This window comes from Piliocolobus tephrosceles, chromosome 16 (genome assembly GCF_002776525.5).
Source record: "Piliocolobus tephrosceles isolate RC106 chromosome 16, ASM277652v3, whole genome shotgun sequence".
NCBI classification, from domain to species: Eukaryota; Metazoa; Chordata; class Mammalia; order Primates; family Cercopithecidae; genus Piliocolobus; species Piliocolobus tephrosceles.
This window is the reverse complement of record NC_045449.1, coordinates 1,412,299-1,426,071: the sequence shown is the minus strand read 5'-3', so window position 1 is coordinate 1,426,071 and position 13,773 is coordinate 1,412,299. Positions and strand designations below refer to the sequence as shown.

General features: G+C 52.7%; 1 protein-coding gene across 1 annotated transcript in view; it reads left to right on the top strand.

Annotated features, from left to right (window-relative positions):
* The first annotated feature begins 4,283 nt into the window (after positions 1-4,283).
* Positions 4,284-13,773, top strand: part of SLC43A2 (solute carrier family 43 member 2) — a 32,569-nt gene continuing 23,079 nt past the window's right edge. The window contains exon 1 of the mRNA XM_026449637.1: positions 4,284-4,350. Within this exon, the coding sequence (XP_026305422.1) occupies positions 4,284-4,350 (67 nt within the window). The remainder of the gene's footprint in view (positions 4,351-13,773) is intronic.

Genomic DNA, 13,773 nt, shown 5'->3' with positions numbered 1-13,773 from the left:
AAAAAAAAAAAAGAAAAAAAACAAAGAAAAAAAACAAAGAAAAAAACCAAAAAAAAACAAATACAGAGAAACTAGTGTTCTTCCCGAGTGAGCAAGAGATCTTACCCTGGGGTTTTCAGGTCTCTGCATGGTCCATGAGTAAGTTTCAGGAGGGCCGTGCACACCCTTGAAATTCCGTGCCAACAAATCGTGTGTAGGTGCCGCTCTCAGCTGTGTCTTTCTGGAGGGGAGGGTCCATTACTTTCACTGGACTCTGGCAGGTCTGTGTGATGGCTAAAAACCGCTGCGGTGGCCAGGCACGGTGGCTCACGCCTGTAATCCCGGCACTTTGGGAGGCCGAGGCAGGTGGATCACCTGAGGCCAGGAGTTCAAAACCAACCTGGCCAACATGGTGAAACCCCATCTGTACTAAACATACAAAAAGTAGCCTGGGATGGTGGCAGGCACCTGTAATTCCAGCTACTCGGGAGGCTGAGGTGGGAGAATTGCTTGAACCCGGGAGGCGGAGGTTGCAGTGAGCTAAGATCGCACCATTGCACTCCAGCCTGGGCGACAGAGCAAGGCTCTGTCTCAAAAAAAAAAAAAAAACACACACACACAAACCACTGCGGCAGGAGCATTTCTATTCACTCTTTGCTCTCCCACTGGAGGCAAAAAGCTACACAGGCTAGATAGTGACCAGGCAAGAGAGTCACCTGATCACCATTTAAAGTGTTTGGCTATGAGAGGTCTGTCTAAGGGAGGCTGCTGGTTTGTTCTTAATGGTTTTCATTTTTTGAGCTAGAGCAGGGGTCACTATTGCCAGGCCAAGCCCAGGCCACCGCCTGTTTTTGTAAACAAAGCTTCATGGGGCAGGGCTGTGCCTGTTTGCTCCTGTCTGTGGCTGCTTTTGTGCTATAGCGGGAGAGTTACGCAGTTGTGACAGAGACCATATGGCTTGTAAAGCCCAGGCACAGTGGCTCACGCCTGTAATCCCAGCACTTTGGGAGGCTGAGGCGGGTGCATCACCTGAGCTCATGAGTTTGAGACCAGCCTGGCCAACATGGTGAAACCTCGTCTCGACTAAAAATGCGAAAATTAGCCAGACGTGGTGGCAGGTGCCTGTAGTCCCAGCTACTCAGGAGCCTGAGGCAGGAGAATCGCTTGAACCCGGGAGGCGGAGGTTGCAGGGAGCTGAGATTGTGCCACTGCACTCCAGCTTGGGTGACAGAGCGAGACTCTGACTCAAAAAAAAAAAGTCTACTATCTGGTCCTTTATGGAAAAAGTTTGCCAACCCTTGGTCTAGAGGTCCCAAGAAGCTGTTACGTCACTGTTCCTCATCTGAGGGCATGTGCTGACACCCACCCTTCACACCCACACCCTCTGGCTGCAGGGGCCAGCCCTCCCTCTAAGTCGTCTCTTTCCCCCTCCCCCAGGGCTGGAGGGAGCTCCGTGGGCATTCCCCTGTCCCATGAGGCCTCTGATGAGGGCTCCAGTGCCGGCTCCTTGAGAACAGACCCCGAGAGGGAAATGAGGTCAGGGAGGACAGGGCCGAAACAGTTGAGCAACACCCTTGGGCTGACCAGGGCTTCTGCTGAGCAGAGCGGAATCTCATTCCGAGACAACCCAGGCCTTTAGAAAGCAGAACTGTCGGGATCGGCTCCCGGAGACGCCAAGCTCGGGGCACAATGGCACTTTCTGTATGTGTCTCCCACCCATATTCTAATTTTGGGAACAGAGGAGTCTCCAGGGTCGCCTTTAGGAATTTCTAACTCCGGCCAGGTGCGGTGGCTCAAGCCTGTAATCCCAGCACTTTGGGAGGCCGGGGCGGGCCGATCACGAGGTCAGGGGATCGAGACCATCCTGGCTAACCTGGTGAAACCCCGTCTCCACTAAAAACACAGAAAAAATTAGCCGGGCATAGTGGCAGGTGCCTGTAGTCCCAGCTACTCGGGAGGCTGAGGCAGGAGAATGGTGTGAACCCAGGAGGCGGAGCTTGCAGTGAGCCGAGATCACGCCACTGCACTCCAGCCTGGGCGACAGAGCGAGACTCCCTCTCAACAACAACAACAAAAAAGGAATTTCTAACTCCAATCTTTAACAACCATGTTGGGGCCGTGGATAATAGCTCTGTGATAACCTAAGAATCTGGGGGATGGCGTTGCCGTGGAAACCTTAATTTGGGGACTTCCTGGATCCCAGGGGGCTCTGTGCTGCATGGGCTATGGTCTAAATACTGATGACCAGGGGCTGCAAGCTGTTACCCCCGCTGGTGGAGAGGGGGCTCCAAGTGGGCACATGCCTTTTCCTCGTAGTCCAGGAGGAGATGGCCGAGAGCCCTCCTTCCAGGGCCTGAGAGGTCGGCACCCGTGGGTGGCTTTTCCTTCCCGAGTGGAGGCTCCGAGGGGCAAGGGTGGCTCTCACGTCTGTGCGCTGCCCAGTAGCCAGTGCTGGCTCTCCCAGGGCCCTGTGGCACAGGGCCTGGGCCACCACGTAGCATCCGTGGAGGGCGGACGCCAGGTCACTCCACGGGGGCAGAGCACTCCCCGTGGTGTGGAGCCGCAGCCTCCCGCGGGACATCTGGATGGCATGCTCCATGTTTGCTCAACGCCTCAGGTTTGCACAGCCCTTTGCGCTCGCTTCATCGGCTGCAGCACAAACACGGCCGGCAGCTGAGGCCGCATCTTTGGGTTGCCACCCTCCAACCCGGAGCCTGGGTTGCTTAGAGATGGGAGCAGCTGCAGCCAAAATTGTGAACCTGCCATTTCCACTCCATTACGCTGACCCCTGTCGCCGTGGGTGGGACGGGGAGTTCCGAGCAGAAGCCACACAGAAAAGGAGGTTTCAAAATGTTGCCAGGCTCCCTGATGAAATATTTCTCTGTGGCTTTTCCCTTTTGATTCCTTCCAGTCTGACTTTAAACCTGAGGAAGACATGATTTCATGGGAGTTGAGATCTGAGGGACGTGAAGAGGATACACATCCCTCTTCAGATCCTGGAGAGGAGGGCAGGGTGGCAGGTGCCCCCAGAGAGGGGACAGGAGTTTAGCGCCCCGGCTCAGTAGACCCCACTTCTGCAGCCAGGAGAGGGTCCCGCGGTGCCCCCCGGCCGGCTCTGAAGGGTCTAGGTGCCTGGTGAGCCGAACTTGCCAGTGCTCTGTGCCTGTTCTGCCTCCCCACCTTCCTCTGTTTCTGGCCTGTGCCTTAGGGAAGCTCAGGCAGTCAGCTGCTTGCCGCTAGTTTGGGGAGAATTTGCCATCTGAGGGTTCGGTCTCATGAATTTGCTGCAGCATGTGACCACGTTCAGGGCTGGACAGAAAGGGCAGTGGCACTGGCAGGGCTGGACCTGGCTGGGAAGGCATGGGAGGTGGCAGGGGGGGAGGGGACATATGCCCTTCCTCTCCCTTCAGCACTGAAGCAGAAAGGTGAGCACAAGGACCTTTTCCTGGGCGGTGTGTGCTTGGAGGTACCTGGTTGCTGTGGGTGGGAAACAGCCCAGCCTGGCCGAGTCTACCTGTTCCGGGATCCTGGCCTGTGCAGGTTGTGCCAGCCTCCACCCACCGCTCAGCTCCCCAGCCTCCTGCAGGCCAGGGAGGACTCGGGAGGCCGTGGATGTGGAAAGTCAGGGCCTGGGGTGCCACAGTGGCCCCTTGTTTCTGCCTGCCTGCAATGCCACAGCCTGCCCTGGGCCGAAAGGCACATAGGTCCAGCATCTAAGAGAAGCTCCCCCGTCCGCACTGTCCCAGGGCCTTGGCCCTCCGGGCACTCCTGTCTGGGTGGCCATGCTCTATGGCCAGAATGCCAGGGGAGGGGCTGCCTGCAGCTGCTGTTTTCCTGTGTGGGAAGGTCACACAGTCCGGCCTGTTTATGTTCCAGCCAGGGGGCTGAGAGAGAGTCACGGGCTTCCCTGTGAGTGAGGCCGCATGGAGGCTGCGCAGCCCAGGCCGGCAGGACAGGTGCTGCCCACTCCAGCTCTGACCCACACGGAGATGGCAAGGGGGCTGTGGGAAGCACCCGAGGGCTGGACGCGGGACTTGTACTCCCGCCTGTGAGTGTGGTGGTGAGTCAGGAAACAGCGTCTGCTGTGTGTCTTCCCCGGCATCTCATTGCAGCACAGCTCTGGCTTCCCGCTTCCCCTCCACCAGCCCTCGAGGCCCGCACTAGCGTTCTGCTCAGCACTCAGCCCTCACTCTGGCACTGCAGCTTCCCAATAGCCATTATGCGCAGCTGAGACCAGCAGAGGCAGGGAAGCTGGGAAGCGAGTGAGCGAGAGGGGAAATGTCGGGAGTGATCCAGATGTGAGGATGACCCACGGGAGTCCACGGGAAATGCCAGCCCACTCGATGGACTGTGGCGCTGGACCCTGGGGAGGTCAGTCGAAGGTGGCCAGCAGGACGTGAGGGCAGGGGGCAGATGGGTCTAAAAGGAGCTTCAGAAGGAATGTAAGAAATCTCTAGATGGGGACTGGGCATGGTGGCATCCGCCTGTCATCTCAGCTACTCAAGAGGATGACGTGGGCAGATCTCGGCACGGTGGCATCCCTCTGTCGTCTCAGCTACTCAGGAGGATGAGGTGGGCAGATCTGGGCACGGTGGCATCCCTCCATCATCTCAGCTACTCAGGAGGATGAGGTGGGCAGATCTCGGCACGGTGGCATCCCTCTGTCGTCTCAGCTACTCAGGAGGATGAGGTGGGCAGATCAGTTGAGCCCAAGAGTTCTGTGCTGTGTTGATGAGATGTCTCTGCCAAGTTCAGCATCAATATGGTAACCTCCGGGGGGTGGGGAACCACCAGGTTGCCTAAGGAGGGCTGAACCAGCCCAGGTCAGAAACAGAGCAGGTCGAAAGCGTCCTGCTGTTCAGCAGAGGGATCACGCTTGTGAAGAGCCACTGTGCTCCAGCCTGGGCAATATAGCACGACCTCATCTCTAAAAATAAATTTTAAAAAATGACCGGCACGGTGGCTCACGCCTGTAATCCCAGCACTTTGGGAGGCCGAGGTGGGTGGATCACCTGAAGTCAGGAGTTGAAGACCAGCCTGGCCAACATGGCGAAACCCCGTCTCTACTAAAAATATAAAAAAAATTAGCTGGGCGTGGTGGCAGGTGCCTGTAATCCCAGCTACTTGGGAGGCTGAGGCAGGAGAATCACTTGAACTGGGGAGGTGGAGTTTGCAGTGAGCTGAGATCATGCCACTGCACTCTAGCCTGGGCGACAGAGCAAGACTGTCTCAAAAAATAAATAAGGAGGCCAGCCGTAGTGGCTCACGTCTGTAATCCCAGCACTTTGGGAGACCGAGACGGGTGGATCACGAGGTCAGGAGATCATGGCTAACATGGTGAAATCCCATCTCTACTAAAAATACAAAAAAATTAGCCGGACCTGGTGGCGGGCACCTGTAGTCCCAGCTACTCGGGAGGCTGAGGCAGGAGAATGGCATGAACCCGGGAGGCGGAGCTTGCAGTGAGCCAAGATCACGCCACTGCACTCCAGCCTGGGTGACAGAGCGAGACTCTGTCTCAAATAAATAAATAAATAAATGAAAAATAAACATGTAGTTGAAGGGTGCAGATTGGATCTTAATAAGGCACATGTAAAAGCCGTGGGATCCAAACTGAAGTGTGTATTAGTCGGGGCCACAGGAGGTTCCAGAGAGGCAGTGTGGTCTGGGGCTACGCACAGAGACTTGGCCCGGCTTGAATCCCCAGTTTGACCATTACTAGCTTGGGGGAATCCCTTGACTTTTCTAATCTTTAAGTTTTTTGTTTTTTTGGGTTTTTTTGAGACAGAGTTTCACTCTTGTTGCCCAGGCTAGAGTGCAATGGCGCGATCTCAACTCACTGCAACCTCCGCCTCCCGGGTTCAAGCCATTCTCCTGTCTCAGCCTGCCGAGTAGCTGGGTTTATAGGCACCCACCACCACGCCCAGCTAATTTTTTGTATTTTTAGTAGAGACAGGGTTTCACCACGTTGGCCAGGCTGGTCTCGAACTCCTGACCTCAAGTGATCCACCTGCCTTGACCTCCCAAAGTGCTGGGATTACAGGTGTGAGCCACCGCGCCCGGCCTCATGGTGTTTTTTGACCAATAAAAGTTTTTAAATAGGTGGTCAAAAGTGTGTTTCAGCTTTTAGGGAGTACCTAGCATTTGTGTCAAATGAAATCTCGCTGAAGAGGACCTGAAGGATGACCTTGACCAGTGAAACCCAAAGCGTAAACATCCTGACAGCGGTCAGTGTGTGGCCACAATAGAGTAACAAGTGCGGCAGGAGAAAGGCTGTCTCTGTGGACACTCATTATTTATTTAAAGGGGAATACTAATTTGTGTTTTATCCTGTAGTTGGCTTCCTTTTCTTCCTCCCAAAGCTGTGGTGCCTGCCGGAGGACACCTCCCTCATTGACTGTGCCCAGGAGCAGCCTGATCAGAAGATTTTCCTTATGATTACGTCGTAACACATATAATAGCAACTATTGTTAATACCCTATTTATGATCTTTAAAACCCTCGGCCAGGCACAGTGGCTCACGCCTGTAATCCCAGCACTTTGGGAGGCCGAGGGGGGTGGATCACCTGAGGTCAGGAGTTTGAGACCAGCCTGGCCAACATGGTGAAACCCTGTCTCTACTAAAAATACAAAAATTAGCCAGACGTGGTGGCATGTGCCTGTAATCCCAGCTACTCGGCAGGCTGAGGCAGGAGAATCACGTGAACCTAGGAGGTGGAGGTTGCAGTGAGCCGAGTTCGCGCCATTGCACTCCAGCCTCGGCAACAAGAGTGAAACTCCATGTCAAAAAACAAAACAAAACAAAATACCATGAATGAAGAAGTTAAATGACAAACTAGGAAAATTTATTCATAGTATAGAGAACTGTGAATATCTTTATTTTATTTTTATTATTTTTTGAGACAGAGTCTCGCTCTGTCACCCAGGCTGGAGTGCAGTGGCATGATCTCGGCTCATTGCAACCTCTGCCTCTGGGGTTCAACGATTTTTCTACCTCAGCTTCCCAAGTAGCTGGGATTACAGGCACCTGCCACCATGTCTGGCTAATTTTTTTTATTCTTAGTAAAGACGGGGTTTCGCCATGTTGGCCAGGCTGGTCTCGAACCCCTGACCTCAGGTGATCCACCCGTCTTGGCCTCTCAAAGTGCTGGGATTACAGGTGGGAGCCACTGTGCCCTGCCTGTGAATGTCTTTAATACATAAAGAGCTTTCACAAAATCAGTATACAAAGATTGGCCGGGTGCAGTGGTTCATGCCAATAATCGTTGCACTTTGGGAAGCTGAGGTGGAAGGATTGCTTGAGTCCAGGAGTTCATGACCAGCCTGGGCAATAGAGTGAGACCCTGTCTCTATAAAAATAAAAGAATTAAAACAAAGAAAGCTGAAGGAGACCTCACTGTGCAGCCCCCCGTCGACCCGCGCAGACCTTCAGGAGGGCGGCACATGCCTGGGGTACTCTAGGTGCAGGACTCTGGCTCAATAGCGCCTTTGCACTGGTTTGGACCTTTGGGAGGGTGGTCACGTCTGGGGTAGTGTCGGTGCAGGACTCTGGCTCAATAGCGCCTTTGCACTGGTTTGGGTCTTCGGGAGGGCGGTCACTTCTGGGGTAGTGTCGGTGCAGGACTCTGGCTCGATAGCGCCTTTGCACTGGTTTAGATCTTCGGGAGGGCGGTCACTTCTGGGGTAGTGTCAGTGCAGGACCCTGGCTCAATAGCACCTTTGCACTGGTTTGGACCTTCGGGAGGGCGGTCACGCCTGGGGTAGTCTTGGTGCAGGACTCTGGCTCAATAACGCCTTTGCATTGGTTTGGCCTTGGGTCCCAGCACTGGATATTTCCGGTGGGGTTGTCGGCTGTGTGAAGCAGGCCGTGTGCCTCTCTGGCTGTGGGGCTCTCTTCGGCAGCGCAGCAGGCCTGAATGCCTATTAGCCGTCTCGGGATCCAGGGAACATTTGGGTTTTCGCAGCTACAGCTGGAGCTTTGGCGGGCATATGGGAATGAGATTCTGCCACTCTGGAAGATGCATGCCCACAGGTTTAACTGCAGTTTGTTGATGGTCCCCAAGCCTGGAATTAGCATGTTGAACAGACCCCTTTGGTAGCAGTCTAGTGCCAGCTTGGACCTAAGAAGAATTAAAAATCTGCAAGCTTCCACTATTTTCAATGTCTTAAGAGAAATAAGTGCAGCGTTTTTGCATTTCTGACATTTCACTTAAAAAAATAAATAAATAAATAAAACCACCAAACTGGGAGAGGTGGAAAGTCAGTCATCACCACAGCAACCCTACAGAGGCAGCAAACAGGCAACGCGATCCTTGTATACTGATGTTATCTTTTCTTTCTTTGTCTCCAGGTAAAATCTCAAGGGTAAAATGTTAGTTGTCAACATTGAGGGCCCTGAAACCTCATTCCTCACCCAGAGGAACAGTGTGGAAAAAAAAAAAAAAGGTCTGGATGTGGTGGCTCATGCCTGTCATCCCAGCACTTTGGGAGGCCAAGGAGGGCAGATCGCTTGAGGTCAGGAGTTCGAGACCAGCCTGACTATCATGGTGAAACCCCGTCGTCTCTACTAAAAATACAAAAATTAGCTTGGTATCATGGCAGGCACCTGTAATCCATCCCAGCTGCTCGGGAGGCTGAGGCAGGAGAATCGCTTGAACCTGGGAGGCAGAGGTTGCAGTGAGCTAAAATCACACCATTGCACTCCAGCCTGGATGACAGAGCCAGGCCCTGTCTCAAAAAAAAAAAGGAAAGAAAAAAAAATCTCTTATGAGCTTTAGAATGTCTGTTCTTTTGCTCATCTTAGAGCACAAACCTACTTTGAAATTATGTTAAATGAAATATTGGAAGGGCACGGTGGCTCACGCCTGTAATCCCAGCATTTTGGGAGGCCAAGGCGGGCGGATCACTTGAGGTCAAGAGTTTGAGACCAGCCTGGCCAACATGGCTACACCCCGTCTCTACTAAAAATACAAAAATTAGCCAGATGTTGTGGCGGGCACCTGTAGTCCCAGCTACTCGGGAGGCTGAGGCAAGAGAATCACTTGGACGCGGGAGGCGGAGATTGCAGTGAGCTGAGATAGTGCCAGAGCACTCCAGCCTGGGTGACAGAGTGAGACTCCATCTCAAAAAATATATATGTATATATTCAATGAATATATAGTTTACTGTAAAAAAAAAAAAAAAGAAAGAAAGATTAATATCCCCATAGAAAAAAGGGACAAATATAAATGATTTTCTTTCTTTCTTTCTTTTTTTTTTTGAGATGGAGTCTTGCTCTGTCGCCCGGGCTGGAGTGCAATGGCGCGATCTCGGCTCACTACAAGCTCCATCTCCTAGGTTCACGCCATTCTCCTGCCTCAGCCTCCCCAATAGCTGGGACTACAGGTGCCCGCCACACGCCCAGCTAATTTTTTGTATTTTAGTAGAGATGGGGTTTCACCATGTTAGCCAGGATGGTCTCGATCTCCTGACCTCGTGATCCGCCCGCCTTGGCCTCCTAACGTGCTGGGATTACAGACATGAGCTACCACACCCAGTCAAATGATTTTTTAAGTTGTAGGAAAATGTTGAAAGTCATTAGTAAAAGCTTTTTGTTTTTTTGAGACGGTATCTAACTGTGTTGCCCAGGCTGGAGTGCAGTGGCTCAATCTCTGCTCACTGCAACCTCCGCCTCCCAGGTTCAAGCAATTCTGCTGCCTCAGCCTCCGGAGTAGCTGGGATTACAGGCATGCACCACCATGCCCGGCTAATTTTCTGTATTTTTGGTAGAGACAGGGTTTCACCATGTTGGGCCAGGCTGGTCTTGAACTCCTGGCCTCAGGTGATCCACCTGCCTCCTAAAGTGCTGGGATTATAGATGTGAGCCACTGCGTCTGGACTCAGGGTGATTTTTACTTTATTCTTTTCATACTTTGCTCCAAACATTTTGCAATGGGCATGCATTACTTTTCCTTTCTTTTTCTTTTATTTTCTTTTCCTTCTTTCTTTTTTCTTTTTTTGAGACAGAGTCTCGCTCTGTCACCAGGATGGAGTGCAGTGGCACCATCCACGATCTTGACTCATTGTAACCTCCACCTCCTGGGTTTAAGCAATCCTCCTGCTTCAGCCTCCTGAGTACCTGGGACTACAGGCGCCCGCCAGCACAACCAGCTAATTTTTTGTATTTTAAATAGAAAAAAATACAATGTTGGCCAGATGGTCTCGATCTCGCCGCCCACCTCAGCGATCAGGCCGCCCACCTCGGCCTCCCAAAGTGTTGAGATTACAGGCGTGAGCCACCGCACCCGGCCCAGGCATTGCTGTTCTTTTTTTTTTTTTTTTTTTTTTTTTTTGAGACGGAGTCTTGCTCTGTCGCCCAGGCTGGAGTTCAGTGGCTGGATCTCAGCTCAGCTCACTGCAAGCTCCGCCTCCCGGGTTTACGCCATTCTCCTGCCTCAGCCTCCGGAGTAGCTGGGACTACAGGCGCCCGCCACCTCGCCCGGCTAGTTTTTTGTATTTTTAGTAGAGACGGGCTTTCACCATGTTAGCCAGGATGGTCTCGATCTCCTGACCTTGTGATCCGCCCGTCTCGGCCTCCCAAAGTGCTGGGATTACAGGCTTGAGCCACCGCGCCCGGTGGCATTGCTGTTCTAAGGAAAAGATCATAATTAAAAATACAAGATGTCGGTGTTGGTTTGAAGGGTTCCTAGTGTGGTTTCCCTAAGGCACTCTACTCCCCTAAGGAATGGCCCTGCTGACCAGAATAACATGTTGGGAAGAATTTTCTTGGTGCTGGTAAGAACGTTCCAGGCGGCAAGAGGCAGGGCATCAAAGGGAGCAGCTGGGGAGGCCCCTGCCCTGTCCAGGACTGAGGGCAAGGGCCTCATCCATGGACAGATGGAGAGTCGGACTCTTCCCCAGGTCTGCTCTTCCCCATCCTGGATCTAGTGCTGGAGAGAAGACAGACTCCAGAAGACCAGGCAGGGCCACATGGTCACCCCAGGCCCCTGTGGCTCTGTTGTTCTGTAGCCTAGGTTAGGGTTAAGGCAGGCTTGAGATTAAAAAGGTAGAAGGAAAATGCCTAGCTAGCAAGCTGTCTGCTTTTCCGGAACATTCTCCAGCTCTGTTGAAAAGTTTGAGATACTCTTTTTGCCCAAAGGTGACTGCAGCAACCCACATGTTAGCCTCACCTGACCCTGCACCAAGGGAGCCAGGCTCTGGGCTTCCATCTGCCCTTCTGGTTGGGTTCCAAGCCTTCTTTGGGCCCTTCTCTTTTTTTTTTTTTTTTGTAGACAGAATCTCGTTCTGTCGCCCAGGCTGGAGTGCAGTGGCGTGATCTCGGCTCACTGCAACCTCCACCTCCCGAGTTCAAGCAATTCTCCTGTCAGCCTCCTCTTGAGTAGCTGGGACTACAGGCACCCACCACCATGCCGGCTAATTTTTGTATTTCTAGTAGAGACAGGGTTTCACTGTGTTGGCCAAGCTGGTCTCGAACTCCTGACCTCACGATCCGCTTGCCTCGGCCTCCCAAAGTGCTGTGATTACAGGCGTGAGCCACCACGCCCGGCCCCTCCCTTCCTTCCTTCCTTCCTTCCTTCCTTCCTTCCTTCCTTCCTTCCTCTCTTTCTTTCTCTCTTTCTTTTCTTTCTTTGCCCCGGCTGGGGTGGCATGCCAGGCAGGAATACTTCTCTCCTTCCACATAAGCAGAACAAATATCTGGATTCTCCCTGGGGTAGATATGGCCATGGAGATGCCTTTGCTACACTGCTGCCTCGCTGGATTTGTAACTAAGCAGCCCAAACATATGAGCTTGGGAACTGAGGCATGGCCTTTGAACCGCAGCATACCTGGGAGGCCGGTACCCAGAGAGTAAGATTGCTTACCCGGGTGTGCCTGGGCACATGTGAGCACATCACATTTCTTTTGTCTCCTGTTGGAAGGGATTTCTTTTCACTTCTTTTTTCTTTTCTTTGAGACGTAGTCTCACTCTGTCGCCCAGGGTGGAGTGCAGTGGCAAGATCTTGACTTACTGCAAGCTCCGCCTCCCAGGTTCAAGTGATTCTCCTGCCTCAGCCTCCCGAGTAGCTGGGATTACAGGTGCCCGCCATTATGCCCAGCTAATTTTTGCATTTTTGTAGAGATGGGGTTTCACTTTGTTGGCCAGGCTGATCTTGAACTCCTGACCTCAGGTGATCCACCCACCTCAGCCTCCCAAAGTGCTGAGATTACAAGCATGAGCCACCACGCCCAGCCTGATTTGGTTTTCTTTTCTTTTTTTTTTTTTTTTGAGTCTTGCTCTGTCACCCAGGCTAGAGTGCAGTGGCACAATCTTGGCTTACTGCAACCTCCACCACCTGGGTTCAGGCAATTCTCCCACCTCAGCCTCCCGAGTAGCTGGGACTACAGGCGCCTGTCACCATGCCTGGCTAATTTTTGTTTTGTTTTAATAGAGACAGGGTTTCACTGTGTTGGCCAGGCTGGTCTGGAACTCCTGACGTTGTGATCCGCCAGCTTCAGCCTCCCAAAGTGCTGGGATTACAGGCATGAGTCACCACACCCAGCCTCTTTTTTTTTAAACGGAGTCTTGCTCTGTTGCCCAGGCTGGAGCGCAATGGCGCGATCTCGGCTCACTGCAACCTCCACCACTCGGGTTCAAGCGATTCTCCTGCCTCAGCCTCTCGAGTAGCTGGGATTACAGGCATGTTCCACCTCGCTAAGTTTTTGTATTTTTGGTAGAAGTGGGATCTCACTATGTTCCCCAGGCTGGTCTGGAACTCCTGACCCTGTGATCTGCCCGCCTCGGCCTCCCGGTACTGGAATGACAAACGTGAGCCACTGCGTCTGGCCTCTCTATGACTTTTCTTTTTTTTTTTTTTTTTTTTTTTTTTTTTTGAGACGGAGTCTCGTTCTGTCGCCCAGGCTGGAGTGCAGTGGCCGGATCTCAGCTCACTGCAAGCTCCGCCTCCCAGGTTCCCACCATTCTCCTGCCTCAGCCTCTGGAGTAGCTGGGACTACAGGCGCCCGCCACCTCGCCCGGCTAGTTTTTTGTATTTTTTAGTAGAGACGGGGTATCCCCGTGTTAGCCAGGATGGTCTTGATCTCCTGACCTCGTGATCCGCCCGTCTCGGCCTCCCAAAGTGCTGGGATGACAGGCGTGAGCCATCGCGCCTGGCCTCACTATGACTTTTCATACCCTAATGGGTATCAAGTGGTGTCTCATTGTGGCTTTGATTTGCATTTCACTATGATTAATGGTGTTGAGCATCTTTTCATATGCTTATTGGCCATTTGTATATCTTCTTTGGAGAAATGTCTATTCAGTCCCTTTGCCCATTTAAAAAATTGGTTATTTCAAAAATTAGCTGAGTATGGTGGCTCATACCTGCAATGGGAGGTGCCGCTTGGGAGGCTGAGGCAGGAGAATCACATGAACCCAGGAGACAGAGGTTGCAGTGAGCTGAGATCGCGCCACTGCACCCCAGCCTGGGAGACAGAGTGAGACTGCATCCAAAAAAAAAAAATTGGTGGGTGGGCGCGGTGGCTCATGCCTGTAATCCCAGCACTTTGGGAGGCCGAGGCGGGCAGATCACCAGGTCAGGAGATCGAGACCATCCTGGCTAACACGGTGAAACCCTGTCTCTACTGAAAATGCAGAAAAATTACCCAGGCACAGTGGCGGGCGCCTGTAGTCCCAGCTACTCAGGAGGCTGAAGCAGGAGAATGGCGTGAACCCGGGAGGCGGAGCTTGCAGTGAGAGGAGATGGTGCCACTGTACTCCAGCCTGGGTGACAGAGTGAGACTCCATCTCAAAAAAAA